The sequence below is a fragment of the Xiphias gladius genome, chromosome 20 (genome assembly GCF_016859285.1).
Source record: "Xiphias gladius isolate SHS-SW01 ecotype Sanya breed wild chromosome 20, ASM1685928v1, whole genome shotgun sequence".
NCBI lineage: Eukaryota > Metazoa > Chordata > Actinopteri > Istiophoriformes > Xiphiidae > Xiphias > Xiphias gladius.
In genome coordinates this window covers 5,949,826-5,967,475 of record NC_053419.1, presented here as the reverse complement: position 1 = coordinate 5,967,475, position 17,650 = coordinate 5,949,826, and the positions used below count along the sequence as shown (strand labels likewise).

Genomic DNA, 17,650 nt, shown 5'->3' with positions numbered 1-17,650 from the left:
TTGCTGTTTAAACGACATGCGGTTGAGCCGTAGCTTTTCATTCTGGCTGTGACAGCTACACTGTGTACATTAGCTGTGGGTTTTTTTAAATGTTGTTTTGGGCATTTTTGCCATAATTTGATGGTACACATTGGAGAGCTGACAGCAAATGAAGGCAGAGAGAGGGGCTTTAACATGCTACAGCAACCTGACCCGAACCAGAGACAGTGCGATCACATGGTCACCATCTTACACCTGTCGGTTCAACAGAACACTCATCAGTAGCTGTTTATTGAACTTAAATTCCACTCTGAACATACACGCTCTTATTTTCTCTTAATGGAAGTTTAATCGGGCTGCTGAAATGAGTCATAATCCAGAAATGTAAAAACCATATCACACTTGCAACAATAAGAGTGAGCCGTGTGGATGTTCTCCTGTGTCCAGGATAAGTCTGTGAATGCAGAGCTAAACTGGAAAAACAACAAGGTAGATGCTAAGAGGTTTTTCCAAACTGCTCCATAGTCAATGCTGTTAGCATGGAGTACGTGCTGTATATTAAGTACTAGGATACAAGAAATTTCAGTGTTTGTGAGTATCGCACATTTCGTGCAGTCTTGTCGGTTGTTGCAAGACTTTAAAAACAGCAACTTTAAAGTATAAGTTTATGATTTTGAGGTTTGTTTTCTTGCTGAAAATGAGTTGAGGAAATTTATAGCTCCCCCATGTCTCTGCATTAAGTACAGAGCTGGAGTCAGGACATAGTTAACCTAGATTAGCATAAAGACTAGAAGTAGGGGGAAACAACTAGCCTGGCTCTGTCTACAGTTCAGTTTCTCGGGAAACAACAGATGGGCGCAATGACAGCTTCCCAAAGTCTTGTCTTTGTCCCAGTGAGGTTGCCAGATTTGGTATTATCGTTCCTGTACAGACAACAAAACCAAGAGCTGTGATGCACTATAGCTGGATCTGCTCAGAAGCACTGAGCAGATAGATAGACTGGATACTTCCAACGTGTGACACCAACTAAAACCACAAAATGTCATTTTTGCATTTTGTCTTTATGTCTGAATTAAACAAATGACATAGGAGAGATACGAGGGTGTTAATTAGCAACCTTTAGAGGTGCTGGTAGGTACATTTTTTAACTTTGTGAAGAGGCTACCTGCTTCACCCTGTTTCCAGTCTCTGTGCTAAGATAAGCTAAGCACGTCCTGACTCCAGCTCTGTACTTAACACACAGAAATGGGATTGACATCGATCTTCTCATCTTAATAATTGCAACAATTAAGCCGGTTTCCCAAAATGTTGGACTATTCCTTTAAGTATGGGTTGTGATGAGTAAGTTCATACTTCCATTGAAGTTTCTGGAAGCATGTTGGTGTGTATTTACTCCTCTCTGTGCAGAGCTTTGTGAAGAGAAGGAAGGGGGGAGGTGAAACAGAGAAGGACACATGACCTTAGCTGCACATACACAGTTATACACATGCACACACACACACACACACACACACACACACACACACACACACACACACACACACACACACACACACACACACGCACGTGCATACACACACATGGAAGTACAAAGCTTTGCTGACCTTGGAAGCATCACTGAATCAGAGCGTCACACACTCGTCTGGGTTCAGCGTCTGACGCAGTGCCTGCAGCCCCTGGGCCTACATAAAACACACGCATGCATACACACACACACACACACACACACACACACACACACACACACACACACACACACACACACACACACACACACACACACACACAGAACAAATACACATGCATGCTGCGTGCACACACACTCACAAATAAATCCATGCCTAAATGTCATGTCACAGTGGTTACAGAGCATGAAGAACTGGCTGAACTAGAGCTCTCTAATGCTGGTTACAGTGGCTCATAATCTTAATGAATTCCCCTCCCCTTTCACTGAGGAAGAGTGCTGTGTCAGAGCTGGCAGACATCCTCTTCCTCCCACTCTTCTCAGCAGCACGTGACTGCTCTCTCCATGCTCCTCTTACATACATACACATACATACAGTGGAGACAAATTGAACACGGTGTTACAGACTTATCTACGTACAGAAGACCGGTACTGTAGGAGAGCCAAGTAGCGCCGGCCAAGACGCTCTCGTCCTTAAGCGACATAAACAAAAAGAGGAACCGAAGATTAAGCAGAAAGAGAAAGGGAGAGGATAGCATGACATGAAGGTGATGTGTCAAATTGTTATGCTAACTGTAAGAAGCAAAATGTCATTGATATCGATTCTGGATTTGATGCCGTTACACTGAGCTGGATGAGACTGCAGAGCACTCAGCCCGTCAGACAGAGCTCCAGCCAGGTCGCTGCAGCCTGCGGTGCAGCCCAGTGCATCACTTACTTTCCTACAGTCTATTACAGTATGCACTGTCTGCTATTTTCAGCACCATGGGTTTCTGTGAGTTGTTCCCCAGCCTCATTTAGAGTGTAGCCTAAGCGCCGTAGAGTGCATCAAAAAACAGGAAAAAGTAAAAACCCCTTGAATTTATGAATTAATTCAATGCATTAATTAGCTGATTAATCAGTTTAATAAAATGATTAACCACTAACCTTTCTGATAAGCATATAGTCTGTAAAGACAGAGTAAAATGGCTTCTTTAGTTTCTGTAATGTGAGGTATTTCAGATTGAAAGGGAATATTTGGGGTATAATTACAAGAGGGATTTGATAAAATTGGTAGGGAATTTGAATGGGTTGCTGATAATGTGTGTGCTGTAGTGAGTTAGGAGTCTCTGCAGAATCATTTGGAGCTGTAGAGGACTGCTGGCCCCCGCCCCCACACCTTCCTCACCTGTGCTGTTAGACTCAGAGAACTAGGGAGAAATGAATAAATCAGACCACAACCACACTCTTCTGGGGAGACATCCAAACACACACTATTGTGCCACTAGATACTAAGACCCACACGCATGGATACCCAGGGTGAAGTGATTTGATGGAAGGAGTTAGCTAGATGCTCCAGATTACATTTGATTGGATACATCAATGAATACGTCTATGAGTGCTTGAAGAGTCAACAAAAGCAGTCCAGCGTTTTCCAGGGAAAGAAAGAAATAGAGTTTTCTTTGTCATATAAATACTCAAAAATAATTTTTTTACATATATTTGAGAAATACGTAGAGATTGGTAGAACAATTAACGCAGGGATTCAGGACCACGGGACTGTGGTCATTGTTTTTTACACTTTAAAGATTAAATTGGTAAAGCAAAAATCAATAGATTAAACTCCAAGCTTCTTTTCCTACAGAGGGAATTAAGAGTACATAAAGTACACATTAATTGAGAAGTAGTAGGGGAAGAGAAATTTATATCAGTGAAGGGCTACATCATATAAATATTTTCATTACAGAGTGTAGAGTTTAGTGATAACGTATCTACTAAAATTATTCTGACTGAGGGCACTGATCAATGATCATTCATTAGTCAACTGTTGTCACTGACCTAATTATGAAAAGAAAACATGGAAAGAGAGTTAGTCTGTGTTTTTGAGATGTCATTTCATAAGTGGCTTTTTGTGTGTGTGAAATACACAGTCGTTTCCTTGTTTCTGCAGTAGTGACTTCTGTCGATAGATAATGGCACCTTTTCATCTGAGTTTCCCCTCAGAGAAGCTCCTTGCTGTCAAGTGAACAAAGGCGGCTGACAACTCCATGTGTGTTGCAAGTGTATTGCAAGCAACTTGGCCAAAACATCTAGTTTCTTGTATGTGTTATCAGAGAAGATCTTTCTCTGATAACCAATATTTATGGCTCAGTAGGTAATAATCGGACATCTGGAGACAATATGAGCGTGTTAATATGTTGGTTCTTTCTGTGTTGTCATGCTGATGTTGATTGATGGCTCCACATGACTGGCTCGCACCGCTAGGCCCACGCCCTGTTTGTCAAGGTTTCCGGCTGTGTTGAGATACGTGTATTTGGACTCCATGACAAGGAGGCAACATACTGCCAACACAGTCACCAGAGATCAGCGCACTACCATTAATATACGGTATCTGTGGCAGGAAGACTTCTGAATGTCTCTGCAATCAGGTCTCATGACCCTGCTTTATCTCTGCTCCTGTACATCATCTCCCATCACCTTATCGGTGCAGGTCATGGGAAAGGCTCCACAAGACTGTTCCCCTCTCTTTAGCCTACATGACCTCTGACCTCTGACTAGATATATGTGGGAGTCCAGGATAGCTACAAACTCACAAACGCTTCTTATTTTCTTACAACCCACTTACGCTGGTAGTGGCTGGTTAGCTGTGTTATGTAACTGCAAGCCAGTCTGACCAGGCTGTGAACGGCAGACAAGCTCTGGAGTTCAAGATCGGTACTCTCATGTAATCTTTTATGTCTCGTTTACAATTTTCAGTGTATTTGATTTTAATTCACTGCTCATGGTATATTGAACTGAAGGAAACCTTAGTAACCTCTTCAGGCATCTATTTCAACTTTTACTGGTGATATTAACCTCAGCATGAGTTAAACTGACTACAAACACAGTTTAACAAAGGGATCGCCATTCAAACAGGGGACGCAACTAACCATTATTTAAATATCACTTAATCCGTTGAGTATTTGCATCAGTTGATTGATTGTTTGGTTTAATAATGTCAAACATAATGACAGGTGAACATGTCAAGTTACCAGAACTCAAAGCAATGTCTTAAAGTGATTATATTTTTGGATGAATGGTCCAAAAACCTGAATGTAATCAATTTTCAATTACATAAAACACAAACAAAGAGAAATTTTAATTAAAGTTTTCAGTCAATCAATCAGCTAATTAACCAACTGACCAGTCATTTCAGCTCTCTTTCAAACACAATTAGATCTCCAATTTGTCTCAATAAAGAAAATAATGGTCTCCATGACAAAATGCCACCCATGCTCTCTGCCTCCATTTTGTTCATCACAATATTTTCCACATCACTATGACACCTTGTCACACATTAGCACTTATTGGCATAATTTTATTGATGGACTATGATAGAGCCTTAGCTTCATGTGCCCTTTTTTGTTTTTCCCAGTGGCTGCTTTGAATGTGAGACCCTCCAAGTGAAGGCTCAGGTGTTGTTTTTTTTGTCAAACAAAATCAAAAAAGTCTCTCAGTCGAGCCATGGTGAAGGCTGTCCTTCTAATTCAGTGCGAGCTCTGCTGAAACGTCTGCGTGTCGCTTTAAGATCAGCAGCGTTAGCTTTCTCTCGGGAGTGATGCTACGGTGAAGCGGAGCTCCAGACAAGAAATGGGTCATTCACTCAAAGGTGAACGTCCCTGAAGGGGGAGAACCACGAGTCAAAGGGAGAAACTGCCAGCTCTTCACTGCTGCATGATGTGTAGAGTCAAGACTGGGAGGAGTGTACTTTGACTTAATCAGCAATATCATGTACAGTAACACATCACACTGTTTCTTATTGTGGCTAAATAGTGTTGTCATGTAGGTGAAATTCTCTTTGTGCGGTCAATTTGTCTGGATCTGTCAAAAAACATAAAATCCTGTTGAAGTTTCTTGGTGTGCTTACATTGAACAAGCTAAGATTGCATCGAGGATTTTTAAATTTAGAAGACAGACCCTTTTAGACTATATGAAAGGTTTGACAACAAAATCCTGTTATACCTTCGGTCTGTCTTCGTTTTCTTCCCTGCTCTGCCATGAGGATGTGTATCCTGTTAAACTGGATGTTAGAGAGCTTTATCAGGCTTTTGAGGAGTGTGTGTGTGTGTGTGTGTGTGTGTGTGTGTGTGTGTGTGTGTGTGTGTGTGTGTGTGTGTGTGTGTGTGTGTGTGTGTGTGCCACTCTGCCTGTTTGGTTGACACAGCTGTTGCGCTGTGTTTGTTCAGGTCCCTTCCCTTCTGTCTGACTGGTTTGTTCCTGTATTGTTGTGCCTCTATCTGGAGGTCAGAAAGGAAAAAGCCAGTGCTGTCCTCTGACATGGTTTTGATCTCACTCCCAGTTATCAGTTACGAGTGTGTGGAGGTAACTTAATAATTTTATCATCATGGTTTCATTATTTACATGACTTAGTGACGCTAACGCAGGACATGAAAGAGAGGGGTGAGAAAATAGCTTTGGAAGTATAGTGCCATAATATTTTTCTATCTCATTCACCCTCAAAACCTTTCCTTTAGTGCTGTCTCCAACAACACTGAAAAAATGTAAATATGAATCTCAATTTAAAAAAGATCATTTTAATCTCAGCTCTTTTCTGAGGATAATAAAAATAAATAGTTTGACCGGAAGATTTCACACTGTTCCTGAAGTTTCGTACTATCGAGGCTGTCTACATTAAACTAGAAAGATGAAATAAAAATATGTCACAATCTAAAAATCAGCGCGGGGGAGAGTCAGGGAGATGTTATATGACACCACAGTCCTCAGCAGAGATATAATCAGGTAGATTAATAAGGGCTTTAAAATTGTGCAGAACATCATGTTTCTGTCCACCTGATGAATTCAAGCATAATATTTACTCCTTTTAGTTCTGTTTTTGACCTCCACCAACTTCTATGGAAAATATCTGTCACCCTAGCTGTTAAATGCTCCGATATGTTGACAGACACAGTTGCTAACTGTTTCTGTCTGCTGTTTGGTGCTGGGCAGGCAGTGTGCAGTGGGTTTATCAGAGGTTATTTGCTGAAAACAGCGGACCGCTGCTACCGGAAACAAGGGGGATGAGAGTGGAGTTCGTGGGCCAGAAAACCAAAACAATGATCCAAAAGATGCTAAAACGCTCTGTGGTGCTGAGGGGAGCTGCAGGGTTGGGTGGTAATTCTCTGAGGGTCCGTCACTAAAAGCGACATCTTTTGATAATTTGACCCTGTTTAAATTAAAGTAATGCATAGTGCAGCACAACCTGATAGACCACACTCTTTTCATACAAATATTCCCAGACCGAACATGTATCAATAAACAATATTGAAAAGAGTTTCTCGCTCAAACTGTATGCCTTCATTTACTAACATCGATTTGAAAAGTTGTGTCATCAGTTAACGTTTAGTTACGGTGATGTTATTAATCGGCATCGATGCGTAAGAGATTCTTTCTCGGTGTGGCATTAATTAAATGAAACAATCACCTTTTTTAAATACGCATTTATACTGATATACTTGTTTAGTGACTGGAGATTTTCTTTCCTGCAACTCCTTATCAGAAAAAATTCTGCAGCACAGAACAAAAGGAAACACAGGAGCTGCAGCAGAGGAAAAGGGAACACGTGTGACGGATATCCCCACTGCTGCTTTGCCTGTAGAAGTGTCCTCTTCCTGTGGCCTGGAGGCGATTCTGGATGGAAAAACAAGTCGATTTTTTGGAATGAATGTGAACCAGCTTTAATTTTACAACTGTCAGCACAGATTTGTCAAAAACCCCACAAAAGAAATGTCCATTGTTTTTTGTTTCTTCGCTTTGTATTTTGCTGCTGCTTTGCTGAGATAGCAGCCAATAGAGCAGGACACAGAAGATGATGGAAATAGACTGAAGCTGAGTCAGGGAATCTCTGTCATTTAGTGAGAATAATATTCCTTCTATTCCAAGATCATGTGTCCCACAGGAGGTCAGATACAGTTCCTCTGACTCACAGGAGGTGAGAACTCTGTCTGTTCTTCCTTTTTTCCTCCATCCCAGGTATCCTTCTTTTTGGTCATGCTTCCTATTTATCCATCTATGCTTCCTTTCATCCTTTCTGTCTTTCTTTCCTATTGGTTGCTTACAGCTCCTCCCTCTCGCTCTGAAAAGAGCCAATCAGCAGCTTGTGTCTTCATCACCTTTGTTTTATTAGGAGGCAGACAGCACAGACGTTGACTGAAAAGAAAAAAAAGACACATCCCTGTGTTTCATTTGATGTGTAATCTTTTTGTGTGAGTCCTTTTTAATCTGTGGTAATCCATCAGTATCTTTGTGGCCTCAGGTTTTAGCCATGAGGTGAAGGGCTTAGTGGGTTATATTCACAGTGATCCAGCATGATGGTAAACAGTAATTCTCCCTAAATGGATTTATCCTAATACGGCTGGCAGATTGTTGGCACAGTGATCAGGCCAATATCAGTATCGTGGTATAAACATGGCCGTTGTGAAGTGAGGTCACAGTGGATAAGATTATTTTTCCTGTGTGGATCTTTGAGATCACAGCAAAAAAAAAAAAAAAAGCAGAATCACTTCCCAGCAGTTTTTATTCACCAAGAGGATTTGTTCCTCTGGTGTAGCTCTGTGGTCAGAAACTGTGTTGCAGGCCATATTTGACTTTCACATGTTATTGTCCTCCAGTGTAGGAATTGCATTATGGGATTTTTAAATGTATACCAGTAGGGCAGGATGGTAGTTGGTTGTTTCTACTGGACTTCTATGGATGCTTTTATACTTTATTGTAGAACTAATACAACCCACACCTTGATTTTGACTCAATTCTCTACTCTATAAAACTACTATTAAAAACATCTCATAGCTGTACTTTATACTTCTTCTAAGTAATGTGTTAAAGGGTACCTTTTGGGCAGTTTTCGCAATTGAATTCTGATTCCAATAGCATAAAAAATATTTACAGAAATATTTTTCAGAAAGAAAAATGAAAGTCTCTCTTTGGATACAATAGATCACAGGAAGTGAGCTATCAGTGGGGTAGAGCAGGATACTCAAATAAATGGAGCGCATACTGCAACGTAGGAAGAGCCAAATGTGAACCCTCCACACACACACACACATACACACACAAGCACACGGATGCACAAAATCACCCGGTCAAACTGAATATATTCAATTTATCTATCTGTTTATTTGTGTCAACATTTATTTAAATGAATGTGAAGGAGCTGAGGCCTTCAGCTCTGAAGGTGGGGGATTAGCTTACTGTGGGGAAAATAGCACCTGCCCCGTGAGTGTATCTCTTCAAGATTATTCCAAAGGCATTAAAACATCTTCGCTCATCAGATCACCCTGCATCCCTCAGATTCCTGATTTTTATTTTTATTGTCTTTTACAGAGATTATGAATGATGTAATCAAGAAGGTGAAGAAGAAGGGAGAATGGAAGGTAAGAAGTTCACATTTATGAGAAAATTCCTTTAAATAATACAATCTGCTTCTAATAGAGAGGGAGCACAAATGTTGAAGGCAGAGACTTAATCCAAAGACTACATCATCATATTTCAGTAACTAACATGTCACCCAGACATACAATGTTAATACTTTTAAGTAACTTTTTAAGAAAAAATGCCAAATGTTCACTTTTTTCAGCTTCTCAAATCACAATTTGCTGGTTTCTTATCGGACAGCAAATTTAATATTTTTGGGAATTGGACTCTTTGTTGGAAAAACTGTGAGCTGATTGAAAATGTCACATGCCAGCTGCCATTTTTGCTTTTTCCAAGATTGTTTCAGCAGGAAATGGAGCTGATTTTGCCCGAGGCTTATTTTAAGTACGTCCTGTGTGCCTTGATTCTCTGGAAACCTGCAGTACGCACTGCAGGATATTCCAAAGAAGAATTTTAATTTCAGCAAATTTTACTTAGAAATGTCTTAAGTCAAGATAAAAATTAAAGATAAATAAGCAAATGTAAATACAAAAAGACACAAACAAAGCACAAAACATATACATTCAAGTAAGTTCAAGTAAAAAAAATGCCCTTAAAACCAAAAAAGAATGTAGCATACAGTAGTACATGTTTTGATAAGGCACGTGGGGAAAAAAACCCCAGACGTTTATTGCTTTTGTTTACGTCACAATGGTCCTCATTAGACAAGCCAGAATAATGAAGGCCATAGTCACAGGCGGAGAGTTAAAGCCTGGATGTAAAGGAGGTGACTGGATAAGCCTGACTCACTAACGGATGCAGCAACGACAGGGAACTCCACTCAGTTTGTATTTCCGCAGTTTAGGACAATAAAATGAAGCTGACTATTGAAACCAGTTGGAAGCATGAGCAGGATAAAGACATTTATTTTGACATTTCCCACCGGTGAACATCAGGTAAATCAGAATTCCTCAAAATGTGTACTGTCGAGCTTCACTTGAATGAGACAGTTTTATCGTTAGCCACATGTAATGGAAGTAATAAAGTGTGTTTGTATGGTCACTGTCTTCTTCCCTGTTACCAGGCTCTGATTGTTGACCAGCTGAGCATGAGGATGTTGTCGTCCTGCTGCAAGATGACAGACATCATGACAGAGGGCATCACCAGTAAGAGATGATGATCACATTCTACTATTTCATTTTTCTCTTTGCTTGTGTGTGTGCCTCTGCAACTTTGTAAAGATACATGGTTGTTTCTCTCCCTCTAGTTGTGGAGGACATCAACAAGCGACGAGAGCCTCTTCCCAGCCTGGAGGCCATTTACCTGATTACACCCACAGAAAAGGTAAGCGTGCTCCCTCCCTCTCTCTGTCATTCATAGGGGATATGCAGAGGTGTGTCTGTGTTTTTAGCAGAGAGAACAGAGAGACAGCTGTGTGTCAAAACACACAGCTGTTGACTCAGGCGAGGCAGATCACACATACACACTTCCATGGTCTCATGGTTTCCATTGTCTCTCTCTTTCTCTCGCTCTTTCAAATTCAAATTAACTTGGCAATACCACGCTAATGTACACTAATGCCGAAGCAGGTTGTAGAAGGTTTACAATGTACCATAAGTATAATATATAACACCATTTTTTTAACACAGAAAAAAACACAAATGGTTAGCACATAGTATTCTATAATGAAAGAAAAAGAAATAGTTACAAACTAATCATCAGAAAATAAAAGGATACACAGTATGTATGGTAGGATGAGATAGAGTGTAACAGTTTACTTTATTGATAATAGAAGTAATGAGATAAAAACGTAAAGCAGAGTGATATTTTGAAGGCACTAAGCACAGCTTCATGAGTTCTAATTTGCTGGGTTTTCCATATGTTGCTTCATCAGTGACATATTTAGTTTTTTTGTTTTGTTTTCCCATTTCTTTTTGTCAAGTTTATATTTAATTTTGCTCTGTTTGGTCTTATGTTTGGTCTCCTTGGTCAGTTATTATAAGCTTTATTGGTATGACTCGTTAAGCAAGTTATAAAAATGTTATTTCATCTGGTCATTTATTAATTCAGCTAAAGCAGTCATCATATTAATGTAACAACATGACAATAAAACTTCATTGAATTTGCACATATAGTGTAATCGATACTCACTGGAACACTACAATCTGACACCCTGATTTTCTCTGTTTCTCTGCCTTTAGTCTGTCCACACCCTCATCACAGACTTCAAAGACCCTCATTCAGCTAAATACAAGGCAGCCCATGTTTTCTTCACTGACTGTGAGTATATACACGAAGAGCTGCCTCAGCACCAAGTAATGTTTTAATGCAACTTTTTGTCGGGAAAGAGTCGGTGGGGCAGAACTAGAATGCTTTGGCTGATATTTACTTTGTTGTATTTTCAATTATTTGTTATCTGTGATTTTTGCTTTGTACAGTTTAGCAATATTTCCTTTAGTAGTGCCTCTCTCTTCTTCTCCTTCTAACGCTTTCATTGACAGGGACACTCCTTTATGTTGTTAGAGCCCCCAGTAGTGCTGAGGGGTGGGTTTGGGATGCTGTAAATAAAACAGAAGTAGTGTATCGTTAATTAAGTTGGTTAATTTGATAAATGAATAGTACAAAAAGATCCTCAAGTTGTTTCCTTTTTGTTCTCAGATTGTTCTTTTCTCTCTCATTTCTTGTCAGAAAAGGGAAATATTTGAAGCAGCTGTGTCTCTGACTGTTCTTTTATGGCATTGCACTGAGGCAATAGATGAGTTTCATTTGATGAAATATTTAGATATTTTGCTGTTAATGTGTCTGAGTCATAGATGCTATTGTATTGTAATATTATGTTAGAAATCCTAATCTAGTCTGCCAGAAGAATGTTTGAGGATCGTAGGAAATGATTAGCTCCTAATAAACATCAGAGTTCAGTGAAATGTGTCACCAACAAAAATGCAAACTCAGTAGAGTGTAAGTGAGTTCAGTGACTGACAAAGCCAAACATCCTCTGAAAACCTTACTGGAACCACTGAGAAGCCCTCTATGGATAAAAATGCCCCATTACGATAATAGGTTTGGTCTTGAGAAGAGCAAATAGTCAGCCATAAGCAGTATAATTGTTGTTGCTTGTTTCTCTCCTTTCCAGCCTGCCCTGATCCTCTGTTCAACGAGCTGGTGAAGAGCCGCGCTTCCAAAACCATAAAGACTCTGACGGAGATCAACATTGCATTCTTACCCTACGAGTCTCAGGTAGGCATCCAGCCATGTGTAGTGTCTCACGTGATGACGGCTGTTCTGGTGCTGTTAGGGAATCAATGTGACACAATCTGTGAAATTGCATGTCTTCTTTGCTAGTTTTTTCAGTGACAAGGGAATTCGTAAACAGATGGTTCAGAGTGTCTTTCTGTCTTACACAGAAGTTTATGCCTCTGGCCCTTGGATTATTGTCCCCTCTTTTCTCCTTTTAAGGCAATGACTAAAAGGTGAAGAGGATTCATTGAAATACTGTTTGATTCTGCAAGAAACAGAATCATTTAGGAATCCGAAATCATGTGCACTCTCTCTCCCCCCATTTCCTCTTCTATTGCTGAGGCTGCCCGTGTTCAAACATATACAATCCCATATTGGGCAGTTGCTGTAATGTTCTAGGCGTACACATGCACGCGCATACATCCAGCAGCGAGGCGCAGGTGAAGATATGTACATATATGTTTACTTACATCTGAGTTGGGTCTGTGGGAGCTAGACACTTCTCAATACGGTGAGAAAGACTGTTGAATGAATGATTCTGCCTGTTTAGGAGAAAGGTATAAGACAGGGCTGTAGCTGAGGGAACCTTTGGAGAGAACCTTCTGTCCAGATTTTCTCCCCAGTAAAACCCACTGAATGCTTGGCCGCTTTTGTGCTGTGTTGAGAATTGTTGAGCTGTTTTAAAAAAAATATGAAGTAAAGCTTCTAAGAAGAAACCTTTTGCTTTTGACATCTTTGTTCAAATCCTAGACCCACTGAACCCTTCTTCATCAAATTTTGACTTTTATTGTTTGTTAGTGGCTGTGAGTGAGAACCAGAGAGAGAGAGGGAGAAAGATCCAGAGATAGTAGACTTGAGCAAGAGCAGCAAGAAATCGATTAAGACAGGTGCGAAGGAAGAGATGCTGCAATGGACAAAGACAGGAATAGTAACAGTGACGTTGTTGGTTGTTAGCGTCAAGGATGGATAAAAAGAGACGGGGGGAGAGGAGAGAGAAACACAAGTATAAACTCAGGTGGTGGCTTGGTACAATGCTGCTGACTCACCAGTCACTCTGTTTACTGCCAGACTGTTCCAGAAACACTCACATTTGCCACATCGCCTTCCCTCCCTCCCACCTGCCTATCCACACTTTCCAAATTCCTGCCTCCATCATGTCTTTCCTCCTTCCTCCCTCTGTCTGTTTTTTATTCCGCCATTCCTCCATCCCTGCCTTTGTACGCCGCTTGCATCAAGCTTTTTATTTTTTCTTCCTATTTAATTTCTTCTTATATTTATTCTATCCCTCCCACCAACCATATTTTTCCCAATTTTCCCCTCCCTCTGTTCTCCCTTTTCCCTATCTCCCACATCTCTCCTTCTGTCCATCCTTTCTATCTATCTAATGATGCTGCTTGGCCCACAATGCTTTGCTCCCCTCCTGTCTACTATAATTAATTCAGAGTCAGTGATTTTCTGCTCCAGGCGAAATGCTGCCTCAGAGCCCCACCCTACAGCCCGATGCTCTTGCCCCATTGGATGAGTCAGGATCCACAAAGAGGGCGGTAGCCAATGGTAGCCAGGCTAACTTAGGGACCCTTCTGCAGCGCAGAAGTGCGGTCATGTGATCATGGACAGATGGGGTGGGAGGAGGGAGTGGTAGTGAGTGATTCGGGGAGGAAGAGCACAGGAGAAAAAAAACGAGCAAGGGGAGAAAGGAGGATTGGAAAAGAGAAGAAAAAACAAATAAAGGAAAGGGAAGGAGAGGAAACAGGAGAGTAGGACAGGAAAGGAGAGGAAAGTAGATAAGGCGAGAGGATAAGAAAGGAAAAGACACAAAAAGAGGAGATGAGAGGAACAAAGAAATGAAAGAGGAGAAGAGGAAAAAATAAGAGGAGTAAGAGAGAGGAGATGAAACAAAGAAACAGGAGGAGAGGAAAGGGAACAGAGAAGAAGTTTAGAGAGGAGATGAGATGAGAGAGAGAAGAGGCATGAGGATAAAGACATGAGAGAAGGAGAGCAAACAAGGAAATTAAAAGAGAGGGAAAGGGAGGAGAGGAAACAGGGCAGGAGACATGGAAAGAGGATATAAAACCAAGAAACAAGGAAGTGACACAGTAGAAGAGAAAATGAGAGGAAACAAGGAATGAGAGAGGAGAGGAGACAGACAGAGGCAAAGTGATTAAAGACGAGTTGAGATAAGGTCCATAAAAAACAAAGACAGAAGAAGATAGGAAAAGTGATTAGGAAAGAAGAGAGAATAAATTAAATCGTCTCTTTGATTCTATCACAACACTTTCAGCTCATTTTTTCCAGAGAGAGAACATTATGTCTGTCCACGCTGACCGGCTGTACTTCACACAGAGCAGCCAGGCACTCTCTGGGCTACTCCAAATCTGTTGGCATGATCAAATCAGCTTCTACATCATGGAATCTGTTCCCGACTTTAAAAGACAAAGTGCTTCAGTTAGCAGAAACACACTACAAATACCGATGACTCCGTACATTATGTAAGAGAAGAAGACGTAGGAAGGTGAAGAAGCTTAAATCAATTAAAGCAGGAAGGAACAAAACTGTTCTGCTGAAGCAAAACTTACATTTCTGCATGCTTGTGTGTCCAGGTGTACTCTCTGGACAATCCAGATGCCTTCCACAGTTTCTACAGCCCCCATAAGACCCAGCTGAAGAACCCGGTGATGGAGAGGCTGGCTGAGCAGCTGGCCACGCTCTGTGCCACCCTGAAGGAGTACCCTGCTGTCAGATACCGAGGGTGAGCGGCAGGAGGGCGCTAATGAGGGGCGGCCGTGGGTACAGGCTGGCCGTCTTTAGCATCTCAAGGCATTCGAGGAAATAGCTGATTAGGAGAGATAAGGTGGTAAAGCTAACCGTCGGTGCTACAGGGAGGAAGGATTCACTTTGGCTCTCTGTACCTTGCAGGAAAAGTAAAGACATCATGTCACACGTGTAAAAAAGTACCACTAACACGTCAGGAGCAGGGTAGGCAGTGGTGCATCATGGACCACTGCAGGTTTTCATTCCAGTCAAACCCTCCTGCAGGTGATTTCGTCAAGTGATCAGCAACTAAGCAGTGAACTCGACAGTTGTCATTTCAACCAAAAGTACATTAAGACACTTATGTATTTCTCTATTAAATTCATAATAGTTCATATCATCTCTTAAATATATTTAAAGGAAAAAAGGGAACATTTTTGCTGTCTTATAACACAGATTAGTTGTTTATTAGTGGTATTATTTATGATGTTTTTTGCTTTCTGCTGGATTGCTGCTCTAAAAAGATGTGACCTTTGTTTTTGTCAGTGACATGCTTCTGTAATGCATAAGGCATCTGCAGAAATTTGTGTGGGAGGAGAAAACTGATGGTGCTGCAGATATATTACTGCAAAGTTACAAAGGCTCTAAAAGGGTTATAGATCATTTAATGTCATTTTGGAAAGAGTCACCAAATATGATCGTGATAGTACTGATTCAGCATATTTGCCCCTTTTGAACCTGCAGCAGGGACAGAGCTGTTACACACCTGTCAGTCAGACAAATTCTTTCAAATTGTATTTTTTCTAAGGAATTTTTATGAAAACATTTTTTCAAACATTTGCCATCCTTCTCCTCCTCACAATTATTTGCCGTCTCGTCTACCTCAATTTGCCTCCGTTTGTCTGTCCATCTGACCATCCGTCCATCCATCTGTCATTCTGTCAGGGAGTACAAGGACAACGCCACCCTGGCCCAGCTGGTTCAAGACAAACTGGACGCCTACAAGGCTGATGACCCCACCATGGGGGAGGTGAGCTTCCTCTGAAACACTCCTTTTTGATTTATTTTGTGTTCACTTGTCTCAATAGTCGCACAGTTGAATTCTACATTACTGAGTACTTCAAAATGATACTATATGCATGTTTGTCTTATTGCTTATTCGTTCTTGTATCTGTTTGTCTCTCTCTGAAGGGTCCAGATAAGGCTCGCTCACAGCTGATCATCCTGGACAGGGCGTTTGACCCTGTCTCACCTGTCCTGCATGAGCTCACCTTCCAGGCCATGGGCTACGACCTGCTGCCCATCGAAAACGACGTCTACAAGTACGAAAAATGCAAATGACAAAACAGATAAATGATTGCTTGTGAGGGTTATGGTTAAATTTTAATTAAATTAGAAATTATAGTATAAAATGTTTATATCAGCTTCATCATTAGCGCCTTTCAGTCAGGATGTGTGACTTTTTGTCTTCAGGTATGAGACCAGCGGCATCGGAGACTCTCGCGAGAAAGAGGTACTGCTGCATGAAGACGATGACCTGTGGGTGAGCCTGAGACACAAACACATAGCTGAGGTGTCCCAGTGAGTACATCTGTTTTTCTTCACACTTTATACATCTGTTCAGTCAGTCTCTTGATACTGAATAAAGCAATATGCCGACCTTTCTCTCATGTGTTACCGCTCCTCCTTTGCTGTTTGTGTTTTGTCATTCAGGGAAGTGACACGCCAGCTGAAGGAGTTTTCTTCCAGCAAGAGGATGAACACTGGAGAGAAGGTAAAGAAGAAGCTGATTAGTAGATATGTACAGTCTGAACATACAGTATTGGCACAATAGCTTTATCTAACAAGGAGGATCATTTCTTTAATTCCTCAAAAACTCCTGAATTCTACTGTTGATTGCTTGTGAAGTAAATCAATTCAGTCCTTTAGGTGAATAGGAATAAACGGTCAAACAATCTCAAATTATGCAGTATGTGTATGGATGTGTGGTGCTGGTCCCCAGACCGGAGAAAAATGGAGAACTACACAGAATCGCAAGACATCTATGCCTGAGGGCTCTTTTGAGATGGAGGTCTTTTCCCCTCCAGAATCCCCTGAAACGGACATGAGTGTGGTGCAGGACCATGGTGGTCCTGAGCCATATCAATTCGAGCCCTTGGCTCCAGCCTCAGTAATGCCCGAAGCTGGAGCTCTCAGAGCCAAGCATGTAGTTAGAAGCACGCTCGTGAAAAATGCTGATTGTAATTGTACATAGCAGCGTGTTGCTCTCGGGGGACCCGCTGCCATCTGCAACCACTGCCGAGCCCTCTGAGGGTCTGAAGGGAAAAAACTGCAGTCCGGTGGTGCTTCTACAGCCGTCCAAAGCACGACTCAGAAACATTGCGCCACAACTGAAAAACACTAAGTAGAGGGTTAGCAATAAATAGCGTAAAAATCCTGTGAACGATGAGTTTTGATCAGTATATGTGAATATCAGTGTGGTTACACAGATTCCCACTCAAGGACGGGTGCTGGAGGAGGTGGGTTACCCACCTCTGATAAGATGTCGTTAAGATTCTTTTTTGATATAAATATAATGACATACATAAGTCCAAAACGGTTGACTCTATGTCAGCGCAGACTTTGAAAGGC

The 17,650-nt window shown here is 41.2% G+C and overlaps 1 protein-coding gene across 3 annotated transcripts in view; it reads left to right on the top strand.

Moving 5' to 3' along the window:
- The window catches only part of stxbp1a (syntaxin binding protein 1a), a 33,462-nt gene that overhangs the window by 3,503 nt on the left and 12,309 nt on the right, over positions 1-17,650 (top strand). For 2 of the 3 annotated variants that reach the window (XM_040157332.1, XM_040157331.1), the window contains exons 2-11: positions 9,002-9,051; positions 10,116-10,197; positions 10,299-10,375; positions 11,233-11,311; positions 12,165-12,268; positions 14,869-15,017; positions 15,965-16,049; positions 16,211-16,341; positions 16,493-16,600; positions 16,733-16,793. In XM_040157332.1, coding sequence (XP_040013266.1) covers positions 9,002-9,051; positions 10,116-10,197; positions 10,299-10,375; positions 11,233-11,311; positions 12,165-12,268; positions 14,869-15,017; positions 15,965-16,049; positions 16,211-16,341; positions 16,493-16,600; positions 16,733-16,793 — 926 coding nt within the window. Of the gene's footprint in view, positions 1-9,001; positions 9,052-9,926; positions 9,988-10,115; positions 10,198-10,298; positions 10,376-11,232; positions 11,312-12,164; positions 12,269-14,868; positions 15,018-15,964; positions 16,050-16,210; positions 16,342-16,492; positions 16,601-16,732; positions 16,794-17,650 lie in introns of those variants that run through there. The other variant, XM_040157334.1, reaches the window with a different exon arrangement.